The sequence below is a fragment of the Globicephala melas genome, chromosome 14 (genome assembly GCF_963455315.2).
Source record: "Globicephala melas chromosome 14, mGloMel1.2, whole genome shotgun sequence".
Lineage (NCBI taxonomy): Eukaryota > Metazoa > Chordata > Mammalia > Artiodactyla > Delphinidae > Globicephala > Globicephala melas.
This window is the reverse complement of record NC_083327.1, coordinates 49,070,159-49,086,049: the sequence shown is the minus strand read 5'-3', so window position 1 is coordinate 49,086,049 and position 15,891 is coordinate 49,070,159. Positions and strand designations below refer to the sequence as shown.

Sequence of the window (15,891 nt, the reverse complement as noted above, 5' to 3'; positions counted from 1 at the left end):
CAGAGTATAATTCATAAGAGTAGAAGAATTCTTGCCTTATCTTTGGGAATCCATTACATAATAATGTTTTATTTTCTTTGAGAAGGTAATTAATTAGTCTATTATCTCCATCTCTATACAAACCTATTCTAAATATGTTGTCTTTAATGCAAATTAGAGAACACTGTGTAAGAAATATTTCCAATATATACAATTCTTACACTATTATATATATATATTCAGAAAATTATTAGCTAAGTTTGCATTGAAAATTAAAGTATTACGTATGTATAAGTTGATTTATTTTGCTTTTACATATATTTATTAGATTCATTAATTCTACTCTACAAATAGTAATTAGTGAAACATATTGTGTATTCAACAAAAGATAAATCAAAGGGTACTAATTCTCATTCAGTTCATATTATTATTCTTAACTACTTAATAAAAGTAATTTTTTGTCTGCACATCCATCTGAAGTTGACTACAAGATGTTCATTTAATATGCTATGTATGTCTTCAGTTGTCAGTATATAATATTTTTTTGTGTACTGTGAGATATCTCCCTAAGAACCTATCATAAAATATATATTTGTACCTATATGTTCCCACAAATATATATTTCTACAATGTGAAATGGTAAACCATTTATCATACTGATAAAACACAAAAACTACTGATAAATCAACTCACTGATTTCAGAAATTTTCATATATTACTCAAACCTAAATCCTTAAAGACGGTTTAGCAGTATAAAGTTTGAAAAAATCCTCCTTATTTTAACTCTTATGTAATTGTCATATATGAGTTTGATTTTAAAGTATTAACTTTCTTTTATTAAAAAAGTTTGAGTTGCCCAGTAAAGGTAAAAACGTTAAAAGGGCTCTCTAGAAGTCAGATCTAATTTGAGTATCAATGTTTATTATAAGTCTGTAGGATATAATTGCTAGTCTAATAGTTTTTCTTGACACAAAAGTACATCTTCAGGTTTATTCTTTGTTTAAAAAATTTATTGTGGTTAGATGTTGGGTTTAAAGTAACACTCATTAAAACATTGAGCATTCATGATAAATTGTACCCAAGAACTAAATTGAAAAAATAACCGACTTTATGAAGAAATGGCTGAAAAATGCAATGCAAGTTTGTAAATATATGTGTATATGTATCTATACATGTATATAATGTATACATAGACATATAAATAAATATAAAAATATATGAAATAAATTTTATATATTTGTAAATAGATAGCCTGAGTACTTTGATGGGAATGCATCACAGTTTTAGATATGAATTTCTTATGGATTTCCCAATTTCACTTATTAGTAACTAGAGCTTAGATTTGGGTTATTTAACATTAACTTAGAAAAAGTGGATTAGGCAAATACCAAGAGCTGACAGACTAAATAAACCTTTTTGATGTTTTAGAGTCATTGACTAAATCCAAGGATATATAAGCGTATTGAAATATACTTAGTTTTAAAATGTAAAGCATTTATTACTCATGTACTCATCCATGTATTTATTCTTTCATGCAACATCCATCTCCATTATTCCATAAGGGATTCAATATGTCACAATTACAAAGTGTTAATTTTATTCCTTTATCTTGGAAGGAAGGTATATCATACTGCCTTTATCGAGTTTTTATCTTTCTATAGTGTTTAATGTTCTAACTTTTTAACTTACATAAAATTTGCAGTAGCTTGTTATGCCACCATGATAATTTTGAAGTAGCAATTTAGAGCAAAAGATTTAGATGAATTTGATTGGTTTTAAATTAGCTGCATGTTCATTAATTCTCAATTTTTCTCTTTTATGCAGAGGTACCTACCTATTGACACTATAGAATCTGGCATTCATCCAGTATATTTTTGCAGCACTCACTATATTGAAATGCTACTGAAAGCAGAGGTGCCACTTGTATTTTCAGCTTTTCACATGTCTGGTTTTGCACCATCACAGGTAATCCATAGGAAATAGTATTTCTTCAACTCCAAGATCTCAGTGTATTTAAAGAAAATTACATTCTCATCAAATATAGGAAATACATTGAAATTAATCACGTCATTTTTGTAAGTAGTCATACGTCTCTATGTGTTTAAATCTTTAAACTGGCTTTTTTCCCCCAGGTCTTTTATAACATATAGGTTTGCTTTATTGTAGATCCCTGGCATTCACGGATGTTGAGTTCTGTTTCAGCTATTCAAGAGATAGACATTCTGAAAGTCTATGACATGTAGCTTTTTTTTTTTCAACATCTTTATTGGAGTATAATTGCTTTACAATGGTGTGTTAGTTTCTGCTATCTAACAAAGTGAATGAGCTATATGTATACATATATCCCCGTATCCCCTCCCTTTGCGCTTCACTCTCACCCACCCTATCCCACCCCTCTAGATGGTCACAAAGCACGGAGTTGATCTCCCTGTGCTATGTTGCTGCTTCCCACTAGCTATCTACTTTACATTTGGTAGTGTATATATGTCCATGCCACTCTCTCCCTCCATCCCAGCTTACCCTTCCCCCTCCCCAAGTCCTCAAGTCCTTTCTCTATGCCTGCATCTTTATTCCTGCCCTAACCCCTAGGTTCTTCAGAACCTTTTTTTTTTTAATTCCACATATATATGTTAGCATACGGTATTTGTTTTTCTCTTTCTGACTTACTTCACTCTGTATGAGAGACTCTAGGTCCATCCACCTCACTACAAATAACTCAATTTCGTTTAGTTTTATGGCTTAGTAATATTCCGTTGTATATATGTATCACATCTTCTTTATCCATTCATCTGTCGATGGACACTTAGGTTGCCTCCATGTCCTGGCTATTTAGATAATACTGCAATGAACATTGTGGTACATGACTCTTTTTGAATTATGGTTTTCTCCAGGTATATGCCCAGTAGTGGGATTGCTAGGTCGTATGGTAGTTCTATTTGTAGTTTTTTAAGGAACCTCCATACTGTTCTCCATAGTGGCTGTACCAATTCACATTCCCACCAACAGTGCAAGAGGGTTCCCTTTTCTCCACACTCTGTCCAGCATTTATTGTTTGTAGACTCTTTGATGATGGCCATTCTGACTGGTGTGAGGTGATAACCTCATTGTAGTTTTGATTTGCATTTCTCTAATGATTAGTGATGTTGAGCATCCTTTCATGTGCTTGTTGGCAATCTGTATATCTTCTTTGGAGAAATGTCTATTTAGGTCTTCTGCCCATTTTTGGATTGGGTTGTTTGTTTTTTGGATATTGAGCTGCATGAACTGCTTGTATATTTTGGAGATTAATCCTTCGTCAGTTGCTTCGTTTGCAAATATTTTCTCCCATTCTGAGGCTTGTCTTTTCGTCTTGTTTATGGTTTCCTTTGCTGTGCAAAGGCTTTTAAGTTTCATTAGGTCCCGTTTCTTTATGTTTGTTTTTATTTCCCTTTCTCTAGGAGGTGGGTCAAAAAGGATCTTGCTGTGATTTATGTCATAGAGTATTCTGCCTATGTTTTTCTCTAAGAGTTTTAGAGTATCTGGCCTTATATTTAGGTCTTAATCCATTTTGAGTTTATTTTTGTGTATGGTGCTAGGGAGTGTTCTAATTTCATTCTTTTACATGTAGTTGTCCAGTTTTCCCAGCACCACTTATTGAAGAGGCTGTCTTTTCTCCACTGTATATTCTTGCCTCCTTTATCAAAGATAAGGTATCCATACTGTGCGTGGGTTTATCCCTGGGCTTTCTATCCTGTAACTTTGATCTGTTTTTCTGTTTCTGTGCTAGTACCATACTGTCTTGATTACTGTAGCTTTGTAGTGTAGTCTGAAGCCTGGGAACCTGATTCCTCCAGCTCTGTTTTTCTTTTTCAAGATTGATTTGGGTATTCGGGGTCTTTTGTGTATTCCATACAAATTGTGAAATTTTTTGTTCTAGTCCTGTGGAAAATGCCATTGGTAGTTTGATAGGGATTGCATTGAATCTGTAGACTTCTTTGGGTAAGTATAGTCATTTTCACAATGTTGATTCTTCCAATATAAGAATGTGGTATATCTCTCCATCTGTTTTTCTAATCTTTAATTTCTTTCATCAGTGTCTTATAGTTTTGTGCATACAGGTCTTTTGTCTCCTCAGGTAGGTTTATTTCTAGGTATTTTATTCTTTTTTTTGCAGTAATAAATGGGAGTGTTTCCTTAATTTCTCTTTCAAATTTTTCGTCGTCAGTGTTTAGGAATGCAAGAGTGTTCTGTGCATTAATTTCATATCCTGCTACTTTACCAAATCATTGATTAGCTCTAGTAGTTTTCTGGTAACACCTTTAGGATTCTCTGTATATAGTATCAATGTCATCTGCAGACAGTGACAGCTTTACTTCTTCTCTGATCTGGATTCCTTTTATTTCTTTTTCTTCTCTGATGGCTGTGGCTAGAACTTCCAAAACTATGTTGAGTAATAGTGGTGAGAGTGGGCAACCTTGTCTTGTTCCTGATCTTAGTGGAAATGGTTTCAGTTTTTCACTATTGAGAACAGTGTTGGCTGTGGGTTTTTCATATATGGCCTTTATTATGTTGAGGTAGGTTGCCTCTATGCCTACTTTCTGGAGCGTTTTTATCATAAATGGGTGTTGAATTTTGTCAAAAGCTTTTTCTGCGTCGTTTGAGATTATCCTATGGTTTTTCTCCTTCAGTTTGTTAATATGGTGTATCACATTGATTGATTTGCATATACGGAAGAATCCTTGCATCTGTGGGATAAACCCCACTTGATCAAGGTGTATGATCCTTTTAATGTGCTGTTGGATTCTGTTTGCTAGAATGTTGTTGAGGATTTTTGCATGTTTGTTCATCAGTGATATTGGCCTGTAGTTTTCTTTCTATGTGACATCTTTGTCTGGTTTTGGTATCAGGGTGATGGTGGCCTCGCAGAATGAGTTTGGGAGTGTTCCTCCCTCTGCTGTATTTTGGAAGAGTTTGAGAAGGATAGGTGTTAGCTCTTCTCTAAATGTTTGATAGAATTTGTCTGTGAAGCCATCTGGTGGTGGGCTTTTGTTGGTTGGAAGATTTTTAATCACAGTTTCAATTTCAGTGCTTGTGATTGGTCTGTTTATATTTTCTATTTCTTCCTGGTTCAGTCTCAGAAGATTGTGCTCTTCTAAGAATTTGTCCGTTTCTTCCAGGTTGTCCATTTTATTTTCATATAGTTACTTTTAGTAATGTATCATGATTCTTTGTATTTCTGCAGTGTCAGTTGTTACTTCTCCTTTTTCATTTCTAATTCTATTGATTTGAGTCTTCTCCCTTTTTTTCTTGATGTGTCTGGCTAATGGTTTATCAATTTTGTTTATCTTCTGAAAGAACCAGCTTTTAGTTTTATTGATCTTTGCTATTGTTTCCTTCATTCCTTTTTCATTTATTTCTAATCTGATCTTTATGACTTCTTTCCTTCTGCTAACTTTGGGGTTTTTTGTTCTTCTTTCTCTATCTGCTTTAGGTGTAAGGTTAGGTTGTTGATTGGATATTTTTCTTGTTTCTTGAGGTAGGATTGTGTCGCTATAAACTTCCCTCTTAGAACTGCTTTTGCTGTGTCCCATAGGTTTTGGGTCATTGTGTTTTCATTGTCATTTGTTTCTAGGTATTTTTGGATTTCCTTTTTGATTTCTTCAGTGACCTCTTGGTTATTTAGTATGTATTGTTTAGCCTCCATGTGTTTATATTTGTTACAAATTTTTTTCTGTAATTGATATCTAGTCTCATAGCGTGGTCAGAATAGATACTTGATATGATTTCAATTTTCTTAAATTTACCAAGGCTTGATTTGTGACCCAAGATATGATGTTTCCTGGAGAGTATTCCATGAGCACTTGAGAAGAAAGTTTATTCTGTTGTTTTTTTGGCGGAATGTCCTATAAATACCAGTTAAGTCCATCTTGTTTAGTGTGTCATTTAAAGCTTATGTTTCCTTATTTGTTTTCATTTTGGATGGTCTGTCCATTGGTGAAAGTGGGGTTTTAAAGTGCCCTACTATGATTGTGTTACTATCAATTTCCCCTTTTATGGCTGTTACCATTTGCCTTATGTATTGAGGTGCTTCTATGTTGGGTACATAAATATTTACAGTTGTTATTATGTTCTTCTTGGATTGATTCCTTGATCATTACATAGTGTCCTTCTTTGTCTCTTGTAATAGTCTTTATTTTAAAGTCTATTTTGTCTGATATGAGAATTGCTACTCCAGCTTTCTTTTGATTTCCATTTGCATTTTTAATGGCGATGATAATATCTCCTCCATAAGGCTTCTGTAAGGATTAAGTAGGGTAACTAAGGGCAAGAATTCTCATCACCACTGTGTATCTGGTATGTGAGATACTGTATCTTATCTAACAATTAGCGTTCTTGTCTCTGCTTTTGGGGTACTGGGAAGGTTTAATGATTTTTTGAGGGCCTGGAATTGGAAATGTCATATGCAGTAGCCACAGATGTCTCCCTCCTGTGCATGGTTAGTCCTTCATTGGTGGAGTGTGGATTGTTTCTTCACTATGTTATCAGGCTCAAGTTTAATATTGTAGAACTTAAACCTTTTTTCTAATTTTAGAATCTTTAGGTCAGAGTCCCAGAAGGTAGAAATACTTAATCAAAAAGATATGAACACTTTTAAGGCTCTTGATGCATATTATCAAATTGCTTTGATTTTTCTTCTAAGAAAAATGAAGAGACTTTCTGTCCTTCAGGACCATGTATTTGGCTTTTTTAAAGCTAATTGCTAAATTTTTAAAATTTGGGAGGTTTGGGGAGTTTTTTAAACATTAATAAGGTTGATTATAATTCCACAGCTTTATTAATTAGATGTATCTTTTTATTAATTGCCCACCTGTCTTAGTGTTTCCTATTAACTTGTAAATAGTCTTTAAATGTAACTACCACTATCCAAATCTCTTCAATTGTTGAGTAATAAATATTTTACGTATTTACTTTTGTAATATATTGGCCATTTACTTATTTACTATTGTATTTTACTTATTGTAACTTTATATTGTGTCTTAAAGTGGGGTAAGAGTAAGCCTATCATTTCCTTCCTAACTCTGTCCTTAAAAAGTTAATTTAGCTATTTCTACCTAATGGTTCCTCTATGTGCACTTTAAGGTAATTTTTCCCAGTTCAAAGTGGGCATTTGAGTTTGAAATTTAGACTGCTATTATGTTAAACTATAGATCCTCACTTTACTCAACTTTCCTATCTAGGAACATGGTAAGCTTTGACATTTATTTTCTTTATGTTATATTTTACTAAAGTTGTAAAGCTTTTTCCAAAGAGGTGTAGTACATTTCTCATTACAGATATTTCTAATTAGTTTAGCTTGATCTCTTTTTCAGTTCTATTTTCTCTTTGGTTATTATTAATAACTAGTAAAGTCATTAGCTTTTGTATGTTAATTTGGTTATATGTTTTTTCTAGATTTTTGTTAATTTTTTCCTCCAACCTTCTAATATACTTTATTTCTCTTTCATTCTTTTTTTAATTATGTAATTTTTCATTAAGCATAATACCCTCCAGGTCCGTCCCATGTTGTCCCAAATGGCAAAATTTTATTCTTTTTTATGGCTGAATAATATTCCATTGTATATATATGTACCACATCTTTTTTATCCAATTTATCTGTTGATGGACACTTATTTTGCCTCCATTTCTTGGCTATCATAAATAGTGCTGAATATGAACATTAAGGTGCATATATAACAAATCAAAAGCAGACTCACATATACTGAGAACAATCTAGTAGTTACCAGAGGGGAGAGGTTTGAGTGGAGGGGCAAAATAGGTGAAGGGGTTTAAGAAGTGCACACGACTAAGTAAGCAGGTTGTTAAATAAAATATACAGATCTCTAGAGTAAAAATAATAAGGTTAACTAGAATACAAAAAATTAAATGTAGTTAGAAATATATATTTGTTGATTACAGCATAGGAATTATAGTCAGTATTGTAGAATAACTTTATATGGAGTATAATCTGTAAAAATATCAAATTACTGTGTTATACACCTGAAACTAATATAACATTTTAAGTCAACTATACTTCAACAGAAAATTTTTGGAAAATTTTCCAGTATAATACTAAGTAATAGTGGCTTACTTGTTTTAGACTTGAATGATTACTGGGAGTTCATCCAGCATTTCACCATTAAGTAGTAACTATTTATGGAGAGTATTTTTCCCTGTCATGCTATGGAAGAATCTTTCTAGTCTATGTAAGGTATTGAATTTTGATTTCTTTAATCACGTGAGAATGTTGAATTTTGTCAAGTTCCTTTATGGTTAAGATTATCTTGATCTTGGAACTTATTTGACCTGTTTATAGGACATGTTGATAGATTTTTTAATAGTAAACTATCTTTGCATTCCTTTGGATTTGTCCTACTGGAGGTCTTTTTCTTTTAACTAGACAGTATAGTTCCTGACATTATGATATGTGCCTTTATACTTATTTTGAAGAGACCTTATGTCATTTATTACATCTACTTGCATCAGGTTACTCTGCCTGCTGAATTTTAAATTTCCTGAAGTTTAATAAGAAGTCTAAATATAACAGAGGAATTGCATGTAGTGGAAAAGCCAATTCTTTCTGTGCCAATTCTAGCTCTTACTGTGTATGTACCTAAAACACTTCTGAGAATTTTGAAACAGAAAATGTTTAATTCTGCTTGGAAGTAGTTACTTAAATATTTACTATAAGCTCAACAATCCATTCTTTCTATTTTTTTTTTAATAATTCAAGCCGGGGGGCAGTATGTTCCTGAGAGTTCCTTGTGTCATTCTAGTCTTGATTAATATGATGTATATTGTCTAATATCTCCAATCATTTATTAAATTGCTAACATATAACCTTTAAGAATGGACTACTAAAAACTGTGGGGAAAAACTTTCAATACCTAAGGCCCCACTATATGAATTTGGTACCTCTTTATCATTTTGGCATCTCTTTAACAATTTGATATATGTTTATCAATTTGAAACTGCATACATGTAGCAGGTTTACCTAATAAAAACTACTGCATTATTTCTGAGTAGTAATGTTAGTATGTTTCTTAAATTTATCTAATGTAAAAATGCCTTTCTAATGGCTCCTTATGTGAGCTAATCATTTTGTGCCTTAAGTGTGTATCATTGCTTTGTTTATATTATTTGCCATTTTATTGCTAATTATGAACTATGAGAACAGCTTTTAAGTAACTAGGTATATGTGGTTAAGTAATTATTTGGGTACAAATTTTGTATTTCAAAGCTTATTTATTCTCATCTAATTAGGAGCGGTGGTTTTTGAAGTTGCGTATTTATAGACACTAAGGAATTGGTTGATTAATGAAGGAATTTGTGATCAGGTTGTTAAATAAAATATACAGATCTCTACAGTAAAAATAATAAGCTTAACTAGAATACAAAAAATTAAATGTAGTTAGAAATATATATTTGTTGATTAGAGTTTGAGTAACTGAGATTGGAAGGAAAATCAAAATTCAAATATATATTTTTTCTTTTTAAATGAACAGAAAATCACATGTTCTAACTAACTTTTTGACCAATTTTATTCTTTGGTTAAAAAAAACCTTTATTGTATTTTAGTAATTTTCGTGCTTTAAGAAGTACCCTTTATCTTTAATGATTTATCTTTTTTTCCTTGGGGTCATGATTCTGCGTATCAGTGATTATTGTACTGTACTGTGTCAGCAAGTGGGCTAACATGGATAATCCTCTGAATATATTTACCCCCACCATGAAAGCAGGATTAAAGAAAACTGTTTTATTATTTCATATTTTGTGACATAGTGCTTTTGTAAAATGCAAAATTATACAAATGTAAATCTAAATTTCAAGACTGGGAATGCCCCTTGTTCAGTCACATTCTTAAATGTGCATGTCCCCAAGCTTCCCCTTTGCTCACATTGTTGATGTTGCTACTTAAAATGATACCTTCTCCCTCCTTGTGCCCCATCTTTACTTGTCAGGTATTTATCCTTGATATCTGTCCAAATGGAAGCTTTTTGGATCACCTACAAGTAGATGATTCTGCTTTGAATTTGTATGCAGTTTCTGTATTATTCTTCTGGTAGAAATATATCTTTTTCTTTGTGGAATCGTTATTTGTGTGTTTACCTCTTTCTTACTAGTTGAAGTTCCTTAAAGGTACGTGTGCCTGACCTATCTTCAAGTCCTTTAAGTGTCTGACACAGTGTCTTGTCTAGAAGTGCAACAAAAATACTACCTTTTTATTTATAACAACTTTTTGCAGTATAAAAAGTGTGTTTCCAGATCTTATTTCATTTAAAATTTTAACTTCATGATAAATGGAGAAATTCAGGATCAGTGAAGTGAGTTAATTGACTTACTGATATCACCCTGATAGCGAGTACTTCACTTTAAACCACATCTTACTTTACTAATATTCTTTCTATGATGAACAAATAATGCCAGAAGAGCTGTTAAAAAGTGTCTTTGTATCATAAAACTTGATCATTTAGAGCATACCTATTTTGACTTAATCAGGTATCCATAAGTAATTGTTCTAACCAATGTTTTTACTTAAGAATTAAGTAAATATTTTGAAGATTTTTTTTTATATCTAGATACAAGTGAGAATAATTTACCTCAGCTAAAATAATTATGTTTGTCTTAGTGTTGCATCTTAATGTGCTTTGGCATAAGCTTAAGTATGATTAAGGAGCAAAATTTTCTAGGAAGGCTATGGTACGTTTTGATGCATATTGTATAAGTGATTTTCCTCCCTCTTTATCCTAAAAAGACATTCAAATGTTTCAAATTATAATTCAGTGTAAGGAACATTGGTTTACTATAAAAACATAATTAGTTTGTTTCACTTTCTTTGTAACCTATTCCATAAACTACTAATAATATTTTCTCAATGACTGTAAGGCCTCAACTGCTTGGTTTTGAAAATATAGTGTATTTTTGAGACTTATAAGAGGGAATTTGGCAGTATCTAGCAAAAACATATGTGCATTTACCCTTTCATCCAGCAGTCTCATTTATAGAAATCTATCCCAGAGATACACGGACAAAAATTTTGAAAATGTATGTGTACAAATATGTTTTTATAGCATATAGTATCAAAAGACTAGAAATAATGCAAGTGTCCATAAACGGGATTCTTGAATGAGTTATGGTTTATCCACAGGGTAGCCCTATGCAGTTATAAAAATGAATGAGAAGTACCTCTGTATATTGCCATGGAGTGATATACAGGATCTTTTGTTAAGTGAGAAAAAGGTGGAGACAAAAAAGAGTGTTTAGTACATTACTATTTGTATGAGAAAGGGTGGAGATATAAATACATGTACAAATATCCTTATATTAAAAATATGAAAGAATGTATCATATTTTGTTAAACGATTTCTTATAGGGATAGGGAAAAGAATAAGCTGAAGAATCAGGAAATATACCTTACTTTGTCTTTTTACTTTGGAGTCATTTAAATAGTTCATATAATAATATAAACACATATAATTAAATGAACCTAACAGTACCCACTTGATAGTATAACCTTATGAGGCACTTTATTTTTTTTAACCATTTTTAAATTATAGTTAATTTACAATGTTGTGTAAGTGATTCAGTTATACATACATATATATGTGTGCGTGTATATATATATGTTATTTTCAGAATCTTTTCCATTATAGGTTATTACAAGACATTGAATATACTTCCCTGTGCTCTACAGTAGGTCCTTGTCATTTACCTGTTTTATATATAGTAGTGTGTATATGTTAATCCCAAACTCCTAATTTATCTCCCACACCTGCTGTTATCCTCTCTGGTAACCATAAGTTTGTTTTCTATGTCTGTGAGTCTCTGTTTTGGTAAATAAGTTCATTTATATCGTTTTTTTTAGATTCCACATATAAGTGATACCATATGATAGTTGTCTTTCTCTGTCTGATTTACTTCACTTAGTGTGATAATATCTAGGTCCATCCATGTTGCTGCAAATGGCATTATTTCATTCTTTTTTATGGCTGAGTAATATTCCATTGTGTATATGTGCCACATCTTCAGTATCCATTCATCTGTCGATGGACACTTAGGTTGCTTCCATGTCTTGGCTATTGTAAATAGTGCTGCAGTGAACATCGGGGTGCATGTATGTTTTCAAATTAGAGTTTTCTCCAGATATATGCCCAGGAGTAGAATTGCTGGATCATATGGTAGCTCTATTTTTAGTTTTTACGGGACCTCCATACTGTTCTCCATAGGGTCTGCACCAGTTTACATTCCCACCAACAGTATAGGAGGGTTTCTTTTTCTCCACACCCTAAAAGGCAATTTAAAGCACAGTAATTTGACTGTACATGCCAAGTAATACATTGTCTAAATGACAAATAAAACAGCAAAAATACTACTGTTTTAAGTAATTATATTGCTTGTGGTCATGTTAGTATTATTATTCTGGATTGTTATTTTTGTCATGTGTGGTAAATGAAATGAAAACTTAACTCAGTTTGTTTTAAAGCAAACACAGATGTAACATATAGGAATTTACGATGTGTTTTATCTTAAAATTTTTAAAGAGGGGAAACCTATACAGGAAAATGGACTTCAGACATATCAGCCAGTCAGAATTTTGAAGCTTTGATGAGTCTGGTTCATGTACTGCTTTTTTCCTTTTATGTATATTTGGAATAATTCCATAATAAAAATGTTAAAGAAAAAAGTTCATCATGTCTATTTGGACACATACTATTTCTTTTGTCCTGTTGGAGTCCTAGACTGTCAGCTGATTCACGGACTATTTCATTTTATAAATATAGAGAAGTTACTTCCTTAACTCATGGTTCAGCATTCTTCCAGGGAAATAGTGTTTTAGAATTCTATTACAATTTAATAATTCTGGAGTATCTTACATATATAATAGCAATAGCAGATACAGTTCCTACCAAGTGAAGAAGGTCATATATTTAAAAAGTGTATGTCTCCTCTTTAAATATAAGTCCCATGAGAGCAGGAACTAAATGTCTTTTGTTCACAGAAGAATTATAACACTTGTAGATTAGGTACATAAATGTTCGTTAAATAATAAACATTTGTACCTTTGTTATAGAAAAACATTTACATAGCACTTGATATATTTTCAGAGTGCTTTCAATTATAATCTCTCTTTTTCCTTTCCTAAATTTCCCATCTGTAGAAAAGGCTGGTATTATTCTCCATTTAATGGAAAAAAATAGACATTGTATAGAAAACACTGCATGAATGTTGCGTAAATGCCAGAAAATTGCCACTGCATTAGAAACTATGTAAATAAATAAGTAATTGCAGATTTAGGGGCAACTTTTTTTAACCAATATGGGTAAAGCTTTATGGATAAGTAAGTATTTTGACTTCGGATATCTTTGTTTGAATCATATAAAATTGCTAGGCATAAAGGTCAAAATGAGCTGACGATCAACAGTTCCACACCATTCAACCTGTAGAATAGGCCAACTAGAAAGAAGATAGAAACCGTTACCCCTTCATTACTGTCGACTTGCTAGTCACCTATGAAGCTGACAACTGAATGGGAACTGCTTTCTCTGGCTACTTGGATCATTTGTATTAATTTTCACTCTTCGGTTGTTTCTCCTTCTTCATTTATCCAGAGTCTCTCATTTTCATTAACAAAGCGTGGCCCTAAGTTGATTGGTATTAGCATCTGTAGCAAAGAACAGACAGAAGCCTGGCAGCAGTGCATTAGGGAATTAAAAACATTTTGCTTCTAGTCAAAGAACCACTGACTCTTTCAAGCCATCTAGTCAAGTAGGAGCAAGAGATATATTTCCTCCCCAGGGCAGCTGAGCTATACTGTGTGGATACTTGATTAGGCAGTGGAAGTTGGTGATGAGCTTTGCATACCAACCTTCCCTCCAGGTCAAGATCTAGGAGAAGAATCCTGTTGCTGCCAAGTGAAAAGTAAAGTTGTGCCCAAAGGAAATTAAATATATCCTTCCTGTTGACAAATATTGGATGTTCACAGATATATTTTAATTCAATATTGAGTTAACCCATGGGCTCTATGAAAAGATTTTGAAACATAATAGAAGGGAACATAATATTTGTAAAGGAAAATCCGATACCTGAAACAGAATTAAAGTTAAAAATAAAAAAAGAAAATATTTGGTCATGTATAGTTGGCATTATCAATAATAAGAAATATGACCAGAAAATGAGATGAAAAGATATGCCTATAATAGCCTGAAATTAAAAGGTTAATGGTTGACATGAGTAATGATGTATGGAAAACAAAAATTTTATGATACCATCTGGTATGGGCTGGTTTGTGCCCTTCCCTCCCTGCACCCCCCCTGCAAAATTCATATGTTGAAGTCTTAACCCTCAGTACCTCAGAATGAGACTGTATTTGGAGACAGAGTCTTTAAAGGGGTAATTAAGTTAAAATGAGGTCATTAGGGTGGGTCTGAATCCAATATTATCAGTGTACTTATAAGAAGAAATTTGGACACCAGACACGTACAAGAGAAAGACCATGTGAAAACGTTGGGAGAAGACAGCCATTTACAAGCCAAGGAGAGAGGCCTCAGAAGAAACCAACCTTGCCAATACCTTAACCGTGGGCTTCTCCAAAATCTAGAGAAGATAAATTTCTGTTGTTTAAGTCACCCAGTCTGTTACCTTGTTACAACAACCTCAGCAAACCAATACACCTTGATAAAGGCAGTTAAAAGCAGAAGCAGCATCCCTCTAAACTGAATCAGCGAAATAAAAGCAAATTTTAGAAACTGTTCAATAATATACTTTTTAAAGGTCAAAACAGTGGAACAAAAAAGGAAAATTTGTGTATGTGTACTTTATCTATGACAAAGTGAGATAAGCCTCCATATCTCCTCCGTTCCTTCCCACCTCTAAAGAACAAAACTATAGGGAAGAGAGGTTCAATCAAAGAAATCTTTCCTCAGTGGTAAATTGTAAACCATAAATTAAAAATATTGGAAAGTGTCTTAGTTTCCCAGGACTGTAGTATCAAAGTACTACAAAGTCAGTAACTTAAAACAACAAATTTATCATCTCACAGTTTTGGGGGATAAAAGTGTTGGCAAGGCTCTGTTCCCTTTGAAGGCACTGGGGAAAGAACTGTTTGAGGGCTCTCTCCTAGCTTCTGGTAGCCTTAGATATCTCTTGGCTTATAGATGCGTCACTCCAATCTTCTGTCTTCACGTGACATTCTCCATGTGTGTCCTTTCAACTTCTGCCTTCTGTGTGTGTTCAGATTGTTCAGTTTCCTTGATACCAGTCATATTGGAATAGGGTTCACCCTAATGACCTCATTTTAACTTGATTACCTCTGTAAAGACTCTGTTTTCAAATAATGTCATATTCATAGGTCCTGGGGTTTAGGACTTTGACATATTTTGGGGGGGAGACACAATTCCACCTGCAACATTAATGTACCAAAATATTAACAATGTTAATCACTGTATTTTTTTAAGTTTTCTGTTTGTTTTTGTGATGGGTATGTATTACTTTTATAATCTGAAAAATATTATTCAGAAAGTAAAGTAAATGATTTTTGTAAAAAGTCTCATTTTTGAATTCTATTCATTAGCTCTCAGTTTTTATGTTGTATAATTCTAGTTGGTTTAAATTGTTTTCTGATTCACCAAGAGTCCATATGCATATTTAGCAATCATCATCTGCATAATTATACAGCTGTGATTATAGGTAGGATAGAAAAAGCTCCCATCGCTGAATTAAAATAGTCTCAGCATTTGTTATCTGTAGAGAGCAGACTGGTGTTATGGTAAGAGGAGGAAAATATGACTAAAGAAGGCATTTAGCAATAGCATATGAACAGTGTGAACACCATACAGTTACCCCTAAGTCCTGAATCCCTAGGCCATGAAACTTCTCACACATTAGGCAAATAGGTGA

General features: G+C 32.8%; 1 protein-coding gene across 8 annotated transcripts in view; it reads left to right on the top strand.

The window, feature by feature from the left end:
* TBC1D32 (TBC1 domain family member 32) overlaps positions 1-15,891 on the top strand; it is a 186,349-nt gene that overhangs the window by 157,815 nt on the left and 12,643 nt on the right. For 7 of the 8 annotated variants that reach the window (XM_060283767.1, XM_060283766.1, XM_060283765.1 and 4 more), the window contains one exon: positions 1,804-1,944. In XM_060283767.1, the coding sequence (XP_060139750.1) occupies positions 1,804-1,944 (141 nt within the window). The remainder of the gene's footprint in view (positions 1-1,803; positions 1,945-15,891) is intronic. The other variant, XM_060283764.1, reaches the window with a different exon arrangement.